At 36.4% G+C, this 15,554-nt stretch overlaps 1 protein-coding gene across 2 annotated transcripts in view; it reads right to left on the bottom strand.

Moving 5' to 3' along the window:
- HEATR5B (HEAT repeat containing 5B) overlaps nt 1-15,554 on the bottom strand; it is a 61,259-nt gene that overhangs the window by 35,800 nt on the left and 9,905 nt on the right. For both annotated transcript variants that reach the window (XM_065631292.1, XM_065631291.1), the window contains exons 9-19: nt 14,770-14,925; nt 13,106-13,356; nt 12,544-12,655; nt 11,179-11,331; nt 10,806-10,905; nt 9,992-10,101; nt 9,000-9,163; nt 7,260-7,435; nt 5,862-5,967; nt 3,883-4,073; nt 2,188-2,347 (exon numbers count right to left, since the gene is read on the bottom strand). In XM_065631292.1, coding sequence (XP_065487364.1) covers nt 2,188-2,347; nt 3,883-4,073; nt 5,862-5,967; nt 7,260-7,435; nt 9,000-9,163; nt 9,992-10,101; nt 10,806-10,905; nt 11,179-11,331; nt 12,544-12,655; nt 13,106-13,356; nt 14,770-14,925 — 1,679 coding nt within the window. The remainder of the gene's footprint in view (nt 1-2,187; nt 2,348-3,882; nt 4,074-5,861; nt 5,968-7,259; nt 7,436-8,999; nt 9,164-9,991; nt 10,102-10,805; nt 10,906-11,178; nt 11,332-12,543; nt 12,656-13,105; nt 13,357-14,769; nt 14,926-15,554) is intronic.

A 15,554-nucleotide genomic window follows, 5' to 3' on the forward strand; every position in this document is an offset into this window, starting at 1 on the left:
AGCAAGAAGTGAGCAAGAAGACAGTCTTCTTGGTCACTGACATTTCATAGGAAATAAATTCCCCTGACAGATCTGAATGCATTAGATACCTCTCCATAATATCCTACTAAATGATCATATTTCAGATCTTTCCTCCATTAAATACATGATACAATTGCACTGAAAGGACTAAGTTAAAAGAATATTAGATACACAGCTAGACTTTTAGGAGTGAGCTGGAAAACCTGCCTTTACAACTGCTTCTTTTTAATCCTCTCCGAGGCAATCCAAAACCATTAGCACCAGCAATCATGTAACTACTTTCACAGTCCTAAACACACAGTAGCACATTACAGCTTACCCCTTCATTCCTGCAAATTTCTATTACTCGTGTTCCCATATAGTTTCTGTGTACCCTCCCTGATCTAGGTAAGGGATGAGGTTTAAAGGCTTAGCTTTCCACAGGGGCCTGGTGGTGTACTCTCAACAGAAAACAAGGCAGGCAGGCAAGTTCCATCTGGGCTCCCCCCTGCTTTATACTTCACTTTTTTTTCCATAAAGCAGCAATCCTTTCCGTTTTGTTATTTAAATACATGGTACACAACTATATGCCTCAAAATTATTATTATTCATTATAATACTTACTCATACACAACATTACATATACAAACTAAACTTTGTCTTACCTTAAAGAAACTAAGGAAATTGAAAAGATATTTTAAATCTATAGTTTACTATTTTAAAAACATTGGGAAAACAAACCTAGTTTTGTTTGGAGACAAGTAACAAGGCTTGATTCTTTTGATTTTTTTAATTTCCCTGAGAAAAAGAAATAGGAAGGTATACTATTACATGTTCTATCACGTTAACAATTTAAACCAAGGTGGAAGTATGATTCTGTATAACTACTTGGGCTTTCATCTTCTCAATTTGTGGGTATAAAGTGCCCACAGATTCCTGCTGCTGAAGCATAATAGTCACTATTCCAGGTAATCATTTCCTTGCAGTAACTTCTGAAAAGAATGACAAGGATTACCTGCTATATCATGCAATTAACACCATAATCTTTGAAGAATAATTACAAACAAGACACTTGATTTTACTCAAAAAAGGTTTCTTTTTTTTTGTCTCTTCCCCCCCCGCCCCCCTCCCCCTTCTGTAGTGAATCTTTTATTCTAGCACTTTGATAGATTTCATTGCTGGAGGAAAAAAAAAAAACCTCAGCACTTTTCCCTCTAATATTTAACTTCTTAATGTAAAGACAGATGTACAGATGTCCATCCAGCCCTCTCTTCATTTTACAGCAGCAGCCACAAACAGATGCTTAAGGGAGAGTAAAGACAGACCAAGAAAATGACCCCTCAGGTTTCTCCTGGGAGAGTAAAGACAGTGTATTCTCCTGTTTTCAAGAATTTTCAACTTACGAAACTTCCTGAACTGCACAGTGTTTACACATTCAGCAACTCCAGAGGCACTGCTCTTTCAGCAGCATGTCTAGTCATCTTTTCACTCTAACAGCAACTTTTACCAGTCAAGTTGTGCTCTTCTGAGACGTTTCACACATCTACAGTCCATAGCGGACAGAAACACCTTCCTGCCTTTGCCTTATCTTGGACCTGACTCTTGCTAGTTCCCCTTCTGTTCTCTAACTGCAGTTTAGCTTGCAACAGATTTTTGTTGTCATAATATAATCCCTTAAAGATGATGTATGTACGTACTGCCATACCGTGTTCACAGTATCACATATAAGGAAATTACTTGGCAAAGAAAACTACTGCTCATCGCCTGAGAATCCAATAACTGATCACATGTTCATGATTAGCCAGTTATTAAAATCTTTAGTTTAGGCAGCTAAGGTACAACTAACACGTTTTACTTTACAATTAGAGTCAGTTAGGAATACGCCCACAGTGATACTCTGGCTCAGCTCACAAGCAGATAATTGTCAGTCTGAAGTAATGTGACCACTTGCAACTGCCTCCCTAACAGTAAGGTTACATTTTAATTGTAGTACACATTTAGGATTCTGTACTGTAAGAGTTTATAAGGCAAGTTCCACTTTCTTCATGCTCCCTGGTACATACTACATTCATATGATTTGGCTTGCATGTGACAATCTCTGTTAAAGAACATCTGAACAGATAATTTGATTTTTAATTTTAATCCTGAACATTTTTAAAGTAGTTTTGTGGTGATTGTGTTTTTTACCTGGACTTCAGAGGAGGTTCCATCTTGTGCCAAAGCCAAGAGAATACTGACGCTAGTTTTCAGATGTTGCCCAGAACCTATTCCACCCACATACCGATGGAGACAGCCCAGAGCCAAAGAATGGCCCGTTCTTGATACAACATCTCGAGCAGATTTTAACCTATCAATGTTTAAATAAAAGGAAATCATGTAATTCACTAAGTTTGTTACAAAGAACACTTCAAGTACCATAACTGTGCAAATGAGTAACAGAATTTTGCAGGCCACCTTACAAGAGCTAGAGAAGCCTTAACGAGAAAAGCAAAAACAATGTACTTCATCTATATTGCTATTAAAACAGATTACATATAAGGCAAATGAAAACAATATATTTTCATAGTTATTTTATTTCCTCCTGATCAGAACTTGACATTTTATATGAAGAAGAGTTTTGGAAGTAAAAGAGTATAGGAAAAGCATCTGGTGTTTTCCAATGTTTCACAGCAGACTAATTAGACAACCAGAAAAGCCACAGTTAGACCACTGCAGTGAAAAGCAATAAAAAATGGAAAAATGACAGCACATATCGAGAAATGACAAAAAAAATCTACAGCTACCTCTTCCACTGCAAAGTCAACTGAATACATTTTTAATACAGCTGTTTTCCTCTACAGCTGAGTTCTATGACTTTTCCAATAAAGTTTTTTTTAAAAAAAAAAATAGTGTTTTATTAATGAAACTAAACCAGAATGAATAGCGTTCTGAATGACCTAGTTGTACAAAGTGGTGACTTGTTTAGTATTTTCTGCAATACCTCTGCTTCTGAATGCATGTTACACACAAAACTTTTTAATTAGAACTTTTCTGGGAAGTGGGGAAGAGAATGAAAAGAAGGATAACCTAATTAGAAAAAAAGACAGTTAATTTTTTTTTCTGATTTTCTGTGTAAGAGAGGCGAGCATGCTCTTCACCAACACTGAACAACAAAGCAAATGAAAATCTCAAATATAAAAAAAAATTACTTGACATTGTCAACAGACTGGCAACCATAAACAACTTGAATCCCAGATAAGAATCCCAATAATAGAAAATGAAGGGAAGAGAGTAAAGATTATGCACTTTATTACAAGATGGATTGATGGGAAAATTTGAATTGAGGTAGAAGAGCTGAACTGAGGCCATGTGCATGCAGCCTGGCCAGCTAAAAACATGGGCTGCCACCCTGAGGCACATGCATTCTGATTTACAGATAGGCTCATGTCTTAAATTTAAGCCCAAAATTGGGAAACATGTTTTACTTTTTATATCTATCAGACATCTTTCTAAAGAGCTAAGATTAACAACAACAACAAATTTATGGGCCAGTAGATAAGTTAAATCAATATGTAAAGAGGATGTTTTGTTGAAACAGAAACACTATGGCACAACTCATATTACAGACATACTTAGTGTAACCTGTGTTTATCTATTGAAGCAGTTTAGTCACCTTAAGTAACTCAAAATCTACTCATTGGTAGCATTTCACATTCCAAGTAGCTTAACAAGTCAGCTTTTATTCCTGGAAGAATAGCATGAAATAAATCAAAAAAAGAAGAGTGTTTGAAGGTACGTTAGATCTACATAATCATAGTAATAAAGCACGAAGAGAAGAAAATAACCTTCCAAACTACGTTAAATTATATTTTTATCTCATTTTCTGAGTCAAAACCAACTTACTTATCAAAACTGTATTGAGCCATTCTAGCGATGAAAGAGGCTTCTCCAACCACTTGAGCCATTCTGCCAAGAGCTTCACCTGCTGCACACCTCAAAATAGGGTTAGGATTATCAAGGGCACCCATTACAAGAGTCAGAGCAGATTTGCGGACTTCTTCTGGTCCTAATGTGCTTTTATTCTCAGCTAAACCCTACATGAAAAAAACAATCCAAAGCAGGGGAGAAAGGGAAGACATAAAAGTAATTTTACTATATTCAAGATCTTCAGTTAAAAATTATGCACTTTTAACTTTTGACTTTTTGTCTCCGGTCATTTATCCTAAAATATACCAGTTGAAAATATTAAAAACTCAAAAATCAACAAGAAACTCAGTCTTATGTTTGCCACATCTGTACCTATGGCGCATACAGGAAGACCTGTTGCACCAGCCTTTTTTAATCAAATGCATTATAGCACTAGACGCACCCTAATGCTACTGAATTTGATTTTACGCAGAATACCCCAAAAAAAAGAAAAACAGAAGCTTTAAAATCTAACTGCAACATCTCTTTCTGTCAGACAGGAAAACTACAGCTCATTTATGTTTCTGCAAGAATAACTCAAATCTAAGACATTCTAGGTACATTTTTTTTTTCTTAACAATCACATATTTGCAAACACCTATACAACCTCTTCTATGAACATTCTACACAACAATAACACTAAACATTGCTTCCGCAGCTTCTTTGGTTCCCATATTTCATGAATAGCACATCACCTTTCACTACATCATCTTTTACTTTAGGAAAAATTATTAATCACATGTGAAGTATAAACACTGCATGTATTATAGAGAAAGAAGTTGATGGCTGTACCAGAGATACTCATTCTCTGTTCTGAGATTCTTATTTTAGCTCTTACAATTTTGACAATTCTTTGGCCATTTGGCATGGGAAATGCTAGGCATCTGTCTCAGAATCTACTTTTCAACTTCTAGCCACATGGTTCTCATTTCTAAGAACAAAGCAAGGAAGAGAGGTGCTGTTTTGCCGATGTATTTTACCCATTAAACAAGGACTTGGAGCCCCGGTAACAATTAGTTTAAATTAGGCAGTCATCTTTTATATAGCAAAAGTCAGAGGAAGAAACTCATCCAATCTTTAATTGCAGGCTGGCACTTCTATGATGGTAGCTTCCTCAGTGCACAGACCTTAACTGCTCTGAAGATGAACAAGGATGACAATGACAGAAGTTGTCCAACAGACTCATGAATTGGAAATCATATAAAACAGCATCAGGAAAAAAATAGAAACTTGACTAGTGGAAAGAAAACCCTATGCTCTGAGACACTGTTCCGCAAAGCCATGAGGCAATGCAAGTCACTGAAACCAAGTATTTTCTCAGGAATATTATTTGTGACTTGTTGGCTCACTTCCTGATTTGATAGCATGAGTCTGGATTTCCAAGCATTGATAGAGAACACAGAGCTGTAACTGAAGTCAGTGGGACTAGACGGAAGCATCTAGAATTCCATACAATATCCACCCCAAAACATTCTACGATTCTATGATTCTTCAATTAAGGAGTATTAAGAACAACAACAAAAATATAATACATACAAAATGGAAACCCAAATCTGTTTTTATTTCCACAAGCCTCATTTGCACAATATTCTATGACATGAGGATTTTTTTAATATATATGACAAAGTACTTAAATGCATGAGTACAGTGCAAAGAAGACTATGGGATTGAAAAAAAGAAAAAAAAAAAAAAGCCTGAATACTGAGAGTGCTGACTACATAAGCCTCATCTATTTATGCAGACAAGAGTTCATGCTAAGAATACCTGAAAAAAACCTTCAGTTTTGGTATTCTCAAGCTTTGGAATGTTTAAGTGGTAACTGTAGTAACAGTCTTCTAACAGCCTTTTGTACTGAATACAAGTCAATGAATCAAACTGCTGAACTCTGGCATCTATTACAAATTTACAAGTTTTACCTTCAAGGCACTAAGAACAGCAGTGAAGATATTAAGCTGCACAGCTTGCTGGCGAACACCTTTAGCCTGCTTGACACATTCAGCAAAGTGATCCAACATCTGTAATCTGAAACAGAGGAAAGAACATAATTTAAGTGATGCTCTTTCAAAATACAAACTAAAACACAGCTGGTAAAAAAAACCAAAACAAAACAAAAACAAAACAAAAAAAAACACACACAAAAAAAAACACCACAAAAAAAACCCCACACACACACCCCAAAAAGGTCCTTTTAAGTTCAGCCGCAGAATTTATGCTTCAAGGGCTGCAGAAGGTATTAACTTTAGACAGAAAGTGTAGAGTTATTCTGAACGTCACTTTGCTTGTTCTTTTAGTTCATCCACAAATTTTTACTATTCCTTTTGAAGAAAACACCACCAAGAGGAAGTGAGTCTTCAGATACATTTGGTTATATAACTAGAAAACTATGAGGACAAAGGTGGAAAAACGCTGCCTCTCCGCTGCCATTCAAATATGGTGTTACCCACCATATTCTTGTTCCTGTTCTATTGTTTTCTCCATTTAACCTCAATTTCCCCCCATCTAACCATGTCAGAAAGTATTACTGGGAAGAGGAGTACTCCTTAGAAGATACCAAAACCAGGAGTATAATGGATAATCTGAATTCTTAACTACTCAGCAGTTCCCCAGACAAATCTTTCCATAGCTAACAACAGATATAGATCAAGTTGAATTACTGCAAGCTCATCTCAAGTCTGTCCTGCACTTTCTGCAAAATTAGATTGACTGCTAAGAAAAAAACTGTTCCCATCAGGATTGCTCTGAAGAATAATTTTACTTTAAAATGCACCATAGAGCTGCTTTCACTCTGTGCTCAGTGACAAATTAGCTAAACTGAACGACAAAAGTAGTCCTGACAACTCATAACTCTGAAAAGGTAATGTGGAACACAAAGGAAACAAAGCTGAATTCCATTCTTTCTTTTTCATCATGCGTAAAATCATTTGCTGAGTATAAATCAAATGATCTTACTTGTGGAAGCCAAAATAAATTCAATAGATGCCACTACTACGTTTTCAAGGCTGATTTGAAGTTAACTGCAATGGACACTCTTGCAGGAAATTTTGGTTGCAGAGATATTACTACTGTTAGATGCAGTAAGAATCCTCCACCTCTGAACCCTCATCTTCAGAACTGATAAAACGGAAGAAATCGCCTTATTTCTAAACTGAGTGGACATATTCTAGTATCCTGAGACACAATGAACACCAAATACTGAACTCTGAACTTAACAATAGTTGGTATCAAAGCAGATTATTATTTCAAGAAAAAAGACCAAAACATAATACTACCAACACAAGACTACATTCCAAAATCAAACACTGATGTAAACTAACCTATGTTTGTAAGAGACATGAGGAAAAACCACACCAAAGAGAGCCACAGATGCATCAATGACAGATACTCCTAAAGGAAGGGGACCAGGCACAGCTTCACCAGCAGGGATGCGCAAATAAATAGAAGATGGATCATGTTCCAAGGCACCACTTCCAGACGCACTGTTTGGCTGAAGCTGCAAAACACCACATAATACCCCTGAATATATTTTCGCACATAAGATCTGGAACTAGAGATAACAAAAACAAGTATGCAGTAGCTTAGAACAATAAAACAGCTTGAACACCTGAACACAACCACAGTGTCCCCCTGCATATACACACTAGCATTTACAAGGCCAGCTAAATCCCGGAGGGTCAAAGCAGTTGGCAGCTGGATAAATGCACAAACTATCACTCCTGGTAGTAAGAGATGGAAATTAGAGAAAAACAAATTAGTTCTGATACTAGCAGTAGTTTCTGAATCACTGACTACAAAGGGATATTTCAGAAAAAAAGGTTATTCATTCAGCATTGAGTTACAATACAATATATTAAATGCTCAGTTTGGGCTCTAATGATTCCCTACACAGAAAGATTTAGAAACAGCACTGAAATTACTAACATCGCTATGAACATGAAAATACTTCCTCGCAATCTTTCTTTCAGGAAACACAATTTAAAAAAAAATCACCTGTTTTCTCTGAAGAAAAACTTATTTTCATAGCTTGTTAATTATTTAATAATGAAACAAAGTTAGAATCTAGTATCTCTGTATTCTTCCTAGAAAGTCAGGAAATAGAGCAAACATTTATTGAGACCCCCCATGTCAGTAAAATGTGACCAAGCACAAGAGAATTCTGTGAGGCATGACAGGGCTTCAGTTACCAACAGTGACAATGTTTTACAGGTTCAAGGTTAAGGGGGGGGGGGGGGGGGGGGGGGCGGGGAAGGAGTGGCCCAGAAAGCTCTGTGAATAATGAATAATGAAGATAGCCCTGGAAGTCTACTATGTCCACCACAACAAACAAGGGAAGTTTATAAAACCCTTTTTCACTTGGATATGCTGATCTCTTCTCAGAAAGAGTTTCCGCTTGGTTTCTCACACTTCATATCAATCTTGGCTTTTGCATCTGCTCAATCAAGACAGCTGCCCTCTGAAAAAATCTGCCATTATGTGGCAGAAGAAACATTTTCAGCTCCCTGCTTCTTCTTATGCCAAGAAACTTCTGAGAACCCGAGTTGCAAAGTTTATGATGGCACAGTTCAGCAAATGCTCAGAACAGTTACTTGTCTAGGGAATACAGTTCACTGAAAAATCAAAAATCAGAGCAGAATTATGAAGACAGAGTTGACAGAATTATAAAGAGAGCTGGTGGGTATATCCAGAAGGACAAATATTTTTTTCTCCATGTCATTCAGTCCTGAAATATACGAAGGTAAAAGGCCTGAAAAACGCCTGTTCCAAAAAATGATATAAGAGAATAACTGCTAAACTAGGAAGATCAGGAGGGATGTTTTGTTTTAAAGAAATTCATTCACTAACCACAGTCATACATATTGCATAACACTACTCATATCTCAGCTGTAGGCAGTTCTTGGTCAAAACAGTATACTGCAGATGGAAGGACTTATACCTAACAAACCTCTGAAATAAGACTAAAAACAAGGTGTAAAGCTTCAGTTTTAGAAGGCTTCCCCTACACATACATCACACAGACATAGAGTGCAGATAATTCATTATTCTTCTCGGGTTATTACCTGGTCTTCAATTGACTTATGATCTGTTTCCTGCAGCCAAGAGCCAAGAAGAACACTATCATCATAATGACAAAGAGACCTTAGGAGTGATGTGGTTGTATTAGCAGAGTTGTCTGTCAAAGTAAATTCTGCTACCAGCTCTCGAAGAAGCGCATTAAATGATCCTAAAAGGATGGACATTAAGAAGAATCATTGCTGCTTCTTATCCAAAACATTTCAGCTAGACATCAGAAGCTACAAATCAAAGCAGTATCATTACTTTGATTCTACAGGTAGCAAATAGATAAAGTAAACCTGACAAGACTAGAGCTGAGAGCAAGGCTTCAAACAGAATCCTGGGCTCCCAATTCCCAAATCAACATTCCAAAAACAGATCAGGCCATCCCTTCTAGGATGACAATCCAGATTTTGCAAAAATTTGCTCATCCACATGATCATGTAAATTTAATGAATTACCAAAAGACAAACAAAACCCCAAAAAGCAGATCTGTCAGATCATGTGACAGTACCTGGCAATTTAACAACTACAGCATAAGTCTGTCTAATAGATCAAATCAGGTTTAAAGAAAAAAAAAAACCCACACAAAAAAAACCAAACCACACACAAAACAAAAACCAAACTAGGAACCAAATCTATATCTTCATTCTCACATCTGCCCTTAAGACTATACTAAGAAATAATGTTCACTACCTTTTAAGTAACAATGACATAGAACACCTACATTGGATTTCAGAATATGATCTCCACATCTCTCAATCCTATAAATAGGACTGTAACTTTTAAACTCTTAAGTGTTACTCTAACATTTTGCAATATTCACCCTCTTTAGTTATACTGTCACGATGACAGAGAATAAAGTGTACAAGACTCTTGAAGACTGCTAGTTTTCTATTTTGCATCTTTTATCTGCTTCAAAGGCAAGCACCAAAGCTTTATCAAAAGGAGTAAGTAGAATTTTTACTTCAATAAAAATTGTTAAAAATGTATGTACCTTCATATGTCTTCGGAGGTAATAAAGCCAATATATCATAAAGTCTTAAACGGACCATAGCTGCACTAGCTTTGAGGTGAGCTCCATGGGCTTTAATTACTGATGGAATGCTATAGAAGCAAAAGATAAAAAACAGTCAGAAATATTGCAGTTACCAGAAAGAATATTTTCAGATTTATTTTCACAAGATATCTCTCTAGCCAAGACAGGAAAACAGTGTTCAGATAACTCCTCTGAGCAGCATTACACCTAGGTATCAATGCATTTTCAGAGGTAGTTCTACTGAGCAAATTATTTTTTTTAAACACACACTGCTGTAAATTGGAGCCATGTGCTTTCTTGGAACAAACTCCTACCTTTAATCAGGGGGCGTGGAAGGGATGAAGAAACCAAACCACAAAAGCTAACCCAAAATCGTGGTTTTTCTTTTATTCTTAAAATGTTTAAAAGTATTTTCATTATTACATTTCCTATGAGAAGAATTCCTTGATTAACATCTAGTATCCAGTATCTAAGTTTTCTCATTTCTTGCATAATAATAGCAAACCATGAATTCAAAAGCTCACTGAACTGGAAATCCACAATACAGTTAACAAAAGCTACTACAGTAGGACCTTCATCACAACTTATGCAATAATATACTTTTTACAAAGCTAACAACCATGAACACAACGCTCATTAGAAGTTTTTTCCAATATGGAAAAGCAGCAACAGCACAGTACTGGCTCAGAATATGAATTAAAACAAATTTGTTCTAGTATTTCAGGTGTGGGAAAAGACAAAAGTGAATAAAGCACAAGAACTGCCTACTTACTGCGACATCATTGTCATGGCACATTCTATGGGTGTCATCAATTTCCTGATCACATCCTCAGTAAGGAGCTCAGGACAGTGAGCAACGAAACTTCTCATAGCTAATAACAAAATAGTTTAAATTAAAATTTTACTGACACAAACAAATATAAAGCATAAGACCCTAAGATAATATAGAAAAATGCAATTAAAAGTGTTTATTCAAAGACTATGTGAGATGTTAATATGCCAAAACCAGATTGCATTGACGAAAATTTGACAAATTTTATTATTTTTCAAAGAAAGCAGGGAAGTTACAAGAGTCCTCTCTATGATACTTGGGATCACGTTTTGGTTTACTGCGCACTTGTAATCTCAAAGTTGGAAATTCTTACCGCACAGAGCTCCAGCCCGACCTTCCAGCGTTACTTGCCAGGTAAAAGAATCCCCTCTCGCCTTCTCTGCTTCCAGCTCCTTCAGAGAACGTGGAAATACGTTTCGCCATAGCAGTAACATCTTAGGCAGATGATACCGAACAACAGAAGGACCTATGCAAAAAAATAGACAGTATTATAAAAACTTGTATTTAACTAAGTGTGAAAAATATGCCATGAAGGCTTTTGCTCTTTAAGCTATTTTTCCTCTTAATTCACTTCTCTTCCTTTTCTCCCTACTTGAACAACAAAAAGCACAGGAAGTTCATTCTCATTTCTAGGTTGAAAGTGTGACAAATAAATAGTATAGATAAGTCTGTTTGTTGTTATCAGTACTAAAAATATGAAGTAGGCAATTCTATACATTGTCACGTAATATGTAACCACTGCCAACTGTCTTTTTCCTATCTTTTTATTCTGACTCCTGGGTTTTTTTTTATATTACTGTTTTGAAGGCAAACTCTTTAGCCTATCCTAACTTGTTCATAAAATTACTAGAAAGATATCTGACAGTTACTGATTATGTAACTAGTTTAACAGCCAAATTGAAAAACTTTGGAAAAAGCTCCAGAAGATCCAGTGCAAGTGCATTAAAAATATATCGGAGAAGGTCAACCAAAATAGCGCTACACTTAGAAAAACATGACGATAAGCTGGCAAAAAAGGGACAATTTAGAGAAGCAAAATGAAACACAAAATTCTATTTTCTGAGATCAAAATACTGCAGAATACATGAGAACCTTATCATATTTTCCAGTATAAAAAACCCAAACAAATCAGACATTATTGCTGCAATATTCAAGAGTATACTTATAACCTCTCAAAATACAGCTTCTGATATTTCTGTGATGGCAGATACAAACATGAGGCTGGCTTTTTTAAAAGACAACTGAATGGCTTTAAAACTGATAACATTTCTCATCAGTACTGCTGTCTACCCAGAGGCATATATGCAACTTGCTGGAATGCTCATTACATTTTATTTACAGCCCAGTTCTTCTACACCACAGTATTAAGGCAGGTAGGCTGTGGGCAATTTTGCCTTTTTCACAGAGTGACTAAAAGCTGAGCTTCAAAAAACACAGCAGATTTTTTTTTTTTTTTACACCACCTTCTACTATCGTTCAGCTTACATAAAAACAAATATTTCACTTCTTCCCAGCATAAACAACACTGCTAAAATAAATGCACTAACACTCCTTTTCCCTTGGTATAAATACCCTTCTGCTAGATACTACACTCATTATATGTAGAGACCATTTGCCACAGTGGATAATCAGAAATGTTAGACAAGCACTAAAACAAAAAGCAACTGTTTTTACAGACCTAAAGTCATAAGTGCTCCAAGTAGAAGCCATCCAGCTTGAGTCCGTTGCAAGGAGAGTCTGCTGTTTTGCGCAGCAGTTCGTAACAGATCCTCAGCAATACTCACCACCATCTGCACCAATGACAAAAAACAGTGGATTTAAAAAAATATAAATTAAGCCACTGCAAGCTACTGCTACACAACCACCCTTACAGACTATATGTCAAGATGTTCTTGAATCATTTAAATTGACCTGCTATAAATAACGAATGCAGATTACCTTTAATGCAGATGATTAGTGTTATACATACGACAAGACAGATAGTAACGTTCTCTTTAGCAATTACTAAATAATGTGCCAAATAAGAGTGAAAATTTGAAAGAGAGGCTGAAAAAGCTGGTAAATATTGCAACTGAAATACTACAAACACACTCTCTGGCCATTGCTTTCTTATTAGGCACAAGTTCCATTTCAATAATGCTTTAACTCATTAACCATGACACACATTTTATCTAGAAGTAATAGCTTTGCAAAAAGGTATCTTTTTAGTACACTTAGAGATGAAACACTCATTATCTCACCTTTCCTTTGGCATGAGGAATACCTAAAGGACACTGATGCACACCACCCAACAAAGCAGCCATTGCAAAACTGTAGCCACTAACAGCTTCAGGGGAGGTCTTCAGATTGTTGAGTCTTTCTGCACATCTGTCTAAAAATGGAGTCAACTGAAAAGGCAATGCCACAGCTACACACCGCAGGCACCATGCAGCAGCAAGTCGAGCAGCCATGCTGGGATGAAGAAGAACTGAAGTTACTGTCTCCAACAGACCTACAGAAAGGAGAGTTTACAGTCTTAAAGTTATGATGTGCCTTTTTATATATATATATATACACACAACTAAACTGAACCAATATTAGACAGGCAACATGAAAGTGAAGAAAGTCAGAATTACAGTACCTGAATTTTATGATTTTGACTTTCTCTTTAAGGAAAGACAGAAGTATTAACGTAAGGCTGCTCCACAGCAGGTTTTACCAGCAAAGCTGGAGCTGTCAGAGCTATAGCACTGACTTCTACTACTTCAACAACTGGAAAGAGGCAGTAACCCTATATAAGGGAATAGGCACTGGACGAGATGATTCCTACAATCTGCCCATCTTTTACATAGATTGCCAATAATACAGCAAGACTGATTTTTGGTTTTGTTTCACACTGTAGACAAGTACATACTATAAATGTCGCTGACTGCTGTCCTCTGCTTCTCACACAACGCTGTCACCTCTGCACCAAGTTATCCTTCTACCCTTTCCAAACCTCCACGCCCAGCTAATTCCACTTCCTAACTGTGAGCTCTTCAGTCCAATCTGTCTCCACACCAACACCTTCCTTTGTCCAGATCTCTTAACTTTGCGAACTCTTACTTCCAAGCTCCCACTGTTGCCTTATCTCTTACTTTCTCTGTAGCTAGTGAACAACTCCCATCTGCTTATTTCATAGCAGCTAGCAGAAATAACACTGAGATACAGTCCCTCCTGTTCTTATAGGGCATAGCAGCGAGAAGGAATAAATACTAGTACAGTCTTCCCCACTGCATAGTTGGGCCAAAATCAGTATGAGAAGAATGTCATGCATCAAGACAACAATCTACATAATGAAATGTTTAAAGGAGTTTGCCTTTCCACTGGAAAAAACATAGGCATCCACAAACTGAAAAAAAAAAAAAATATGAAAACAGCAACTGGATTCACATGTTAAGAAGAAAATCGCACACAAACCCAAGTCAACTTAAGCCAAATAACAAGCTTTTTAAAATGGGACTATCCACAGCTTCATCTTGACAAAAGCCACCTAACCTCCCCACAAAAATTTGGCATCTGAAGGCAATATAGCTTTCTAGGAGCAAATATTTCAGACCTCATATAGCAAAGCAATGTATTTCCTATAAAACCATTATCAGAAACAAATCAAGGCTAAAAATCACAACAATTTTATTCTACCGTAAAAAAGAGCTTCAGGCAGACTTTGATCAAAATAGTCGCTTAATATTTTGTCACGTGTGAACTAAAGCTAGGGTACTAAATACAGTGAGCTGGACAAACTTAACTACCTGGAATACTTCAGGGAGTGCCAGCTTCACCAATTTATTTCTTACATATTAATTTATTATTTAACTAGATTTAATGATATTTCATATTCATTACTCAAATGTCTCATTTAATCTACTTAAATTTATTTGCATACCAATAGAGGGCTCTTGAATAAGAGGAGAGGCAGTGGCATTCAGACTCTGAACCAGACTACCCAGTTCCTGCAGGGCACACACCATTACATGCTGGCTTGCAGATACATCAGCAGCTCCTGATTTGTTTTCACTGTTAGCATCATTCACTACCGCTTCTGCAGAAAACAAAAGTACCTTGCTTAACTACCACTTGAATCACACCTAAATATATGCAAGACAGAAAGGGACAGTTTTTACATCAACTCTATATTAAAACAAAACAAGTTTGGTCGTAGTGTGAACTCTCAAAAAGTTTTACAACTATCAACCAAACACAATCATCCAAAGACCATCAAAAACAGAATCCCAGCAGTTACTGTGCATGGCACCATACTAAGAGGTAGGATTAATAGTATGATAAAGCAAAAGTAAATCTACACATACTCAGACTGTGTATATTGTATCTATGCATACACAGTAAATAAAAATACAAACTTTAGATATCTAGCTTCTGCATATAAATTTGCATGCATATATATTTGGAATAAAATTGTAAAAGAAAGAAAACCCCAGAACTTCAGTAAATAATTAACCACAACCTTTAATCATCTTAAAGTCATGCAATTAAGTTCATAGATCCCACTGTATGTTCCTTCTCATACACAATATCCCAGAAGCTGCAACTGTCACTTCAAAGAAAAGAGATTTTGGTATCAGCTTGATGTTTCTATGTCTACTACAGTACAAATTTAGAAAACAGTCGCCCCTTTATGAAGCAAAGCAACCATTACCAAATAAAAATCCT

Source organism: Caloenas nicobarica, chromosome 3 (assembly GCF_036013445.1).
Source record: "Caloenas nicobarica isolate bCalNic1 chromosome 3, bCalNic1.hap1, whole genome shotgun sequence".
In the NCBI taxonomy this organism is placed as follows: domain Eukaryota; kingdom Metazoa; phylum Chordata; class Aves; order Columbiformes; family Columbidae; genus Caloenas; species Caloenas nicobarica.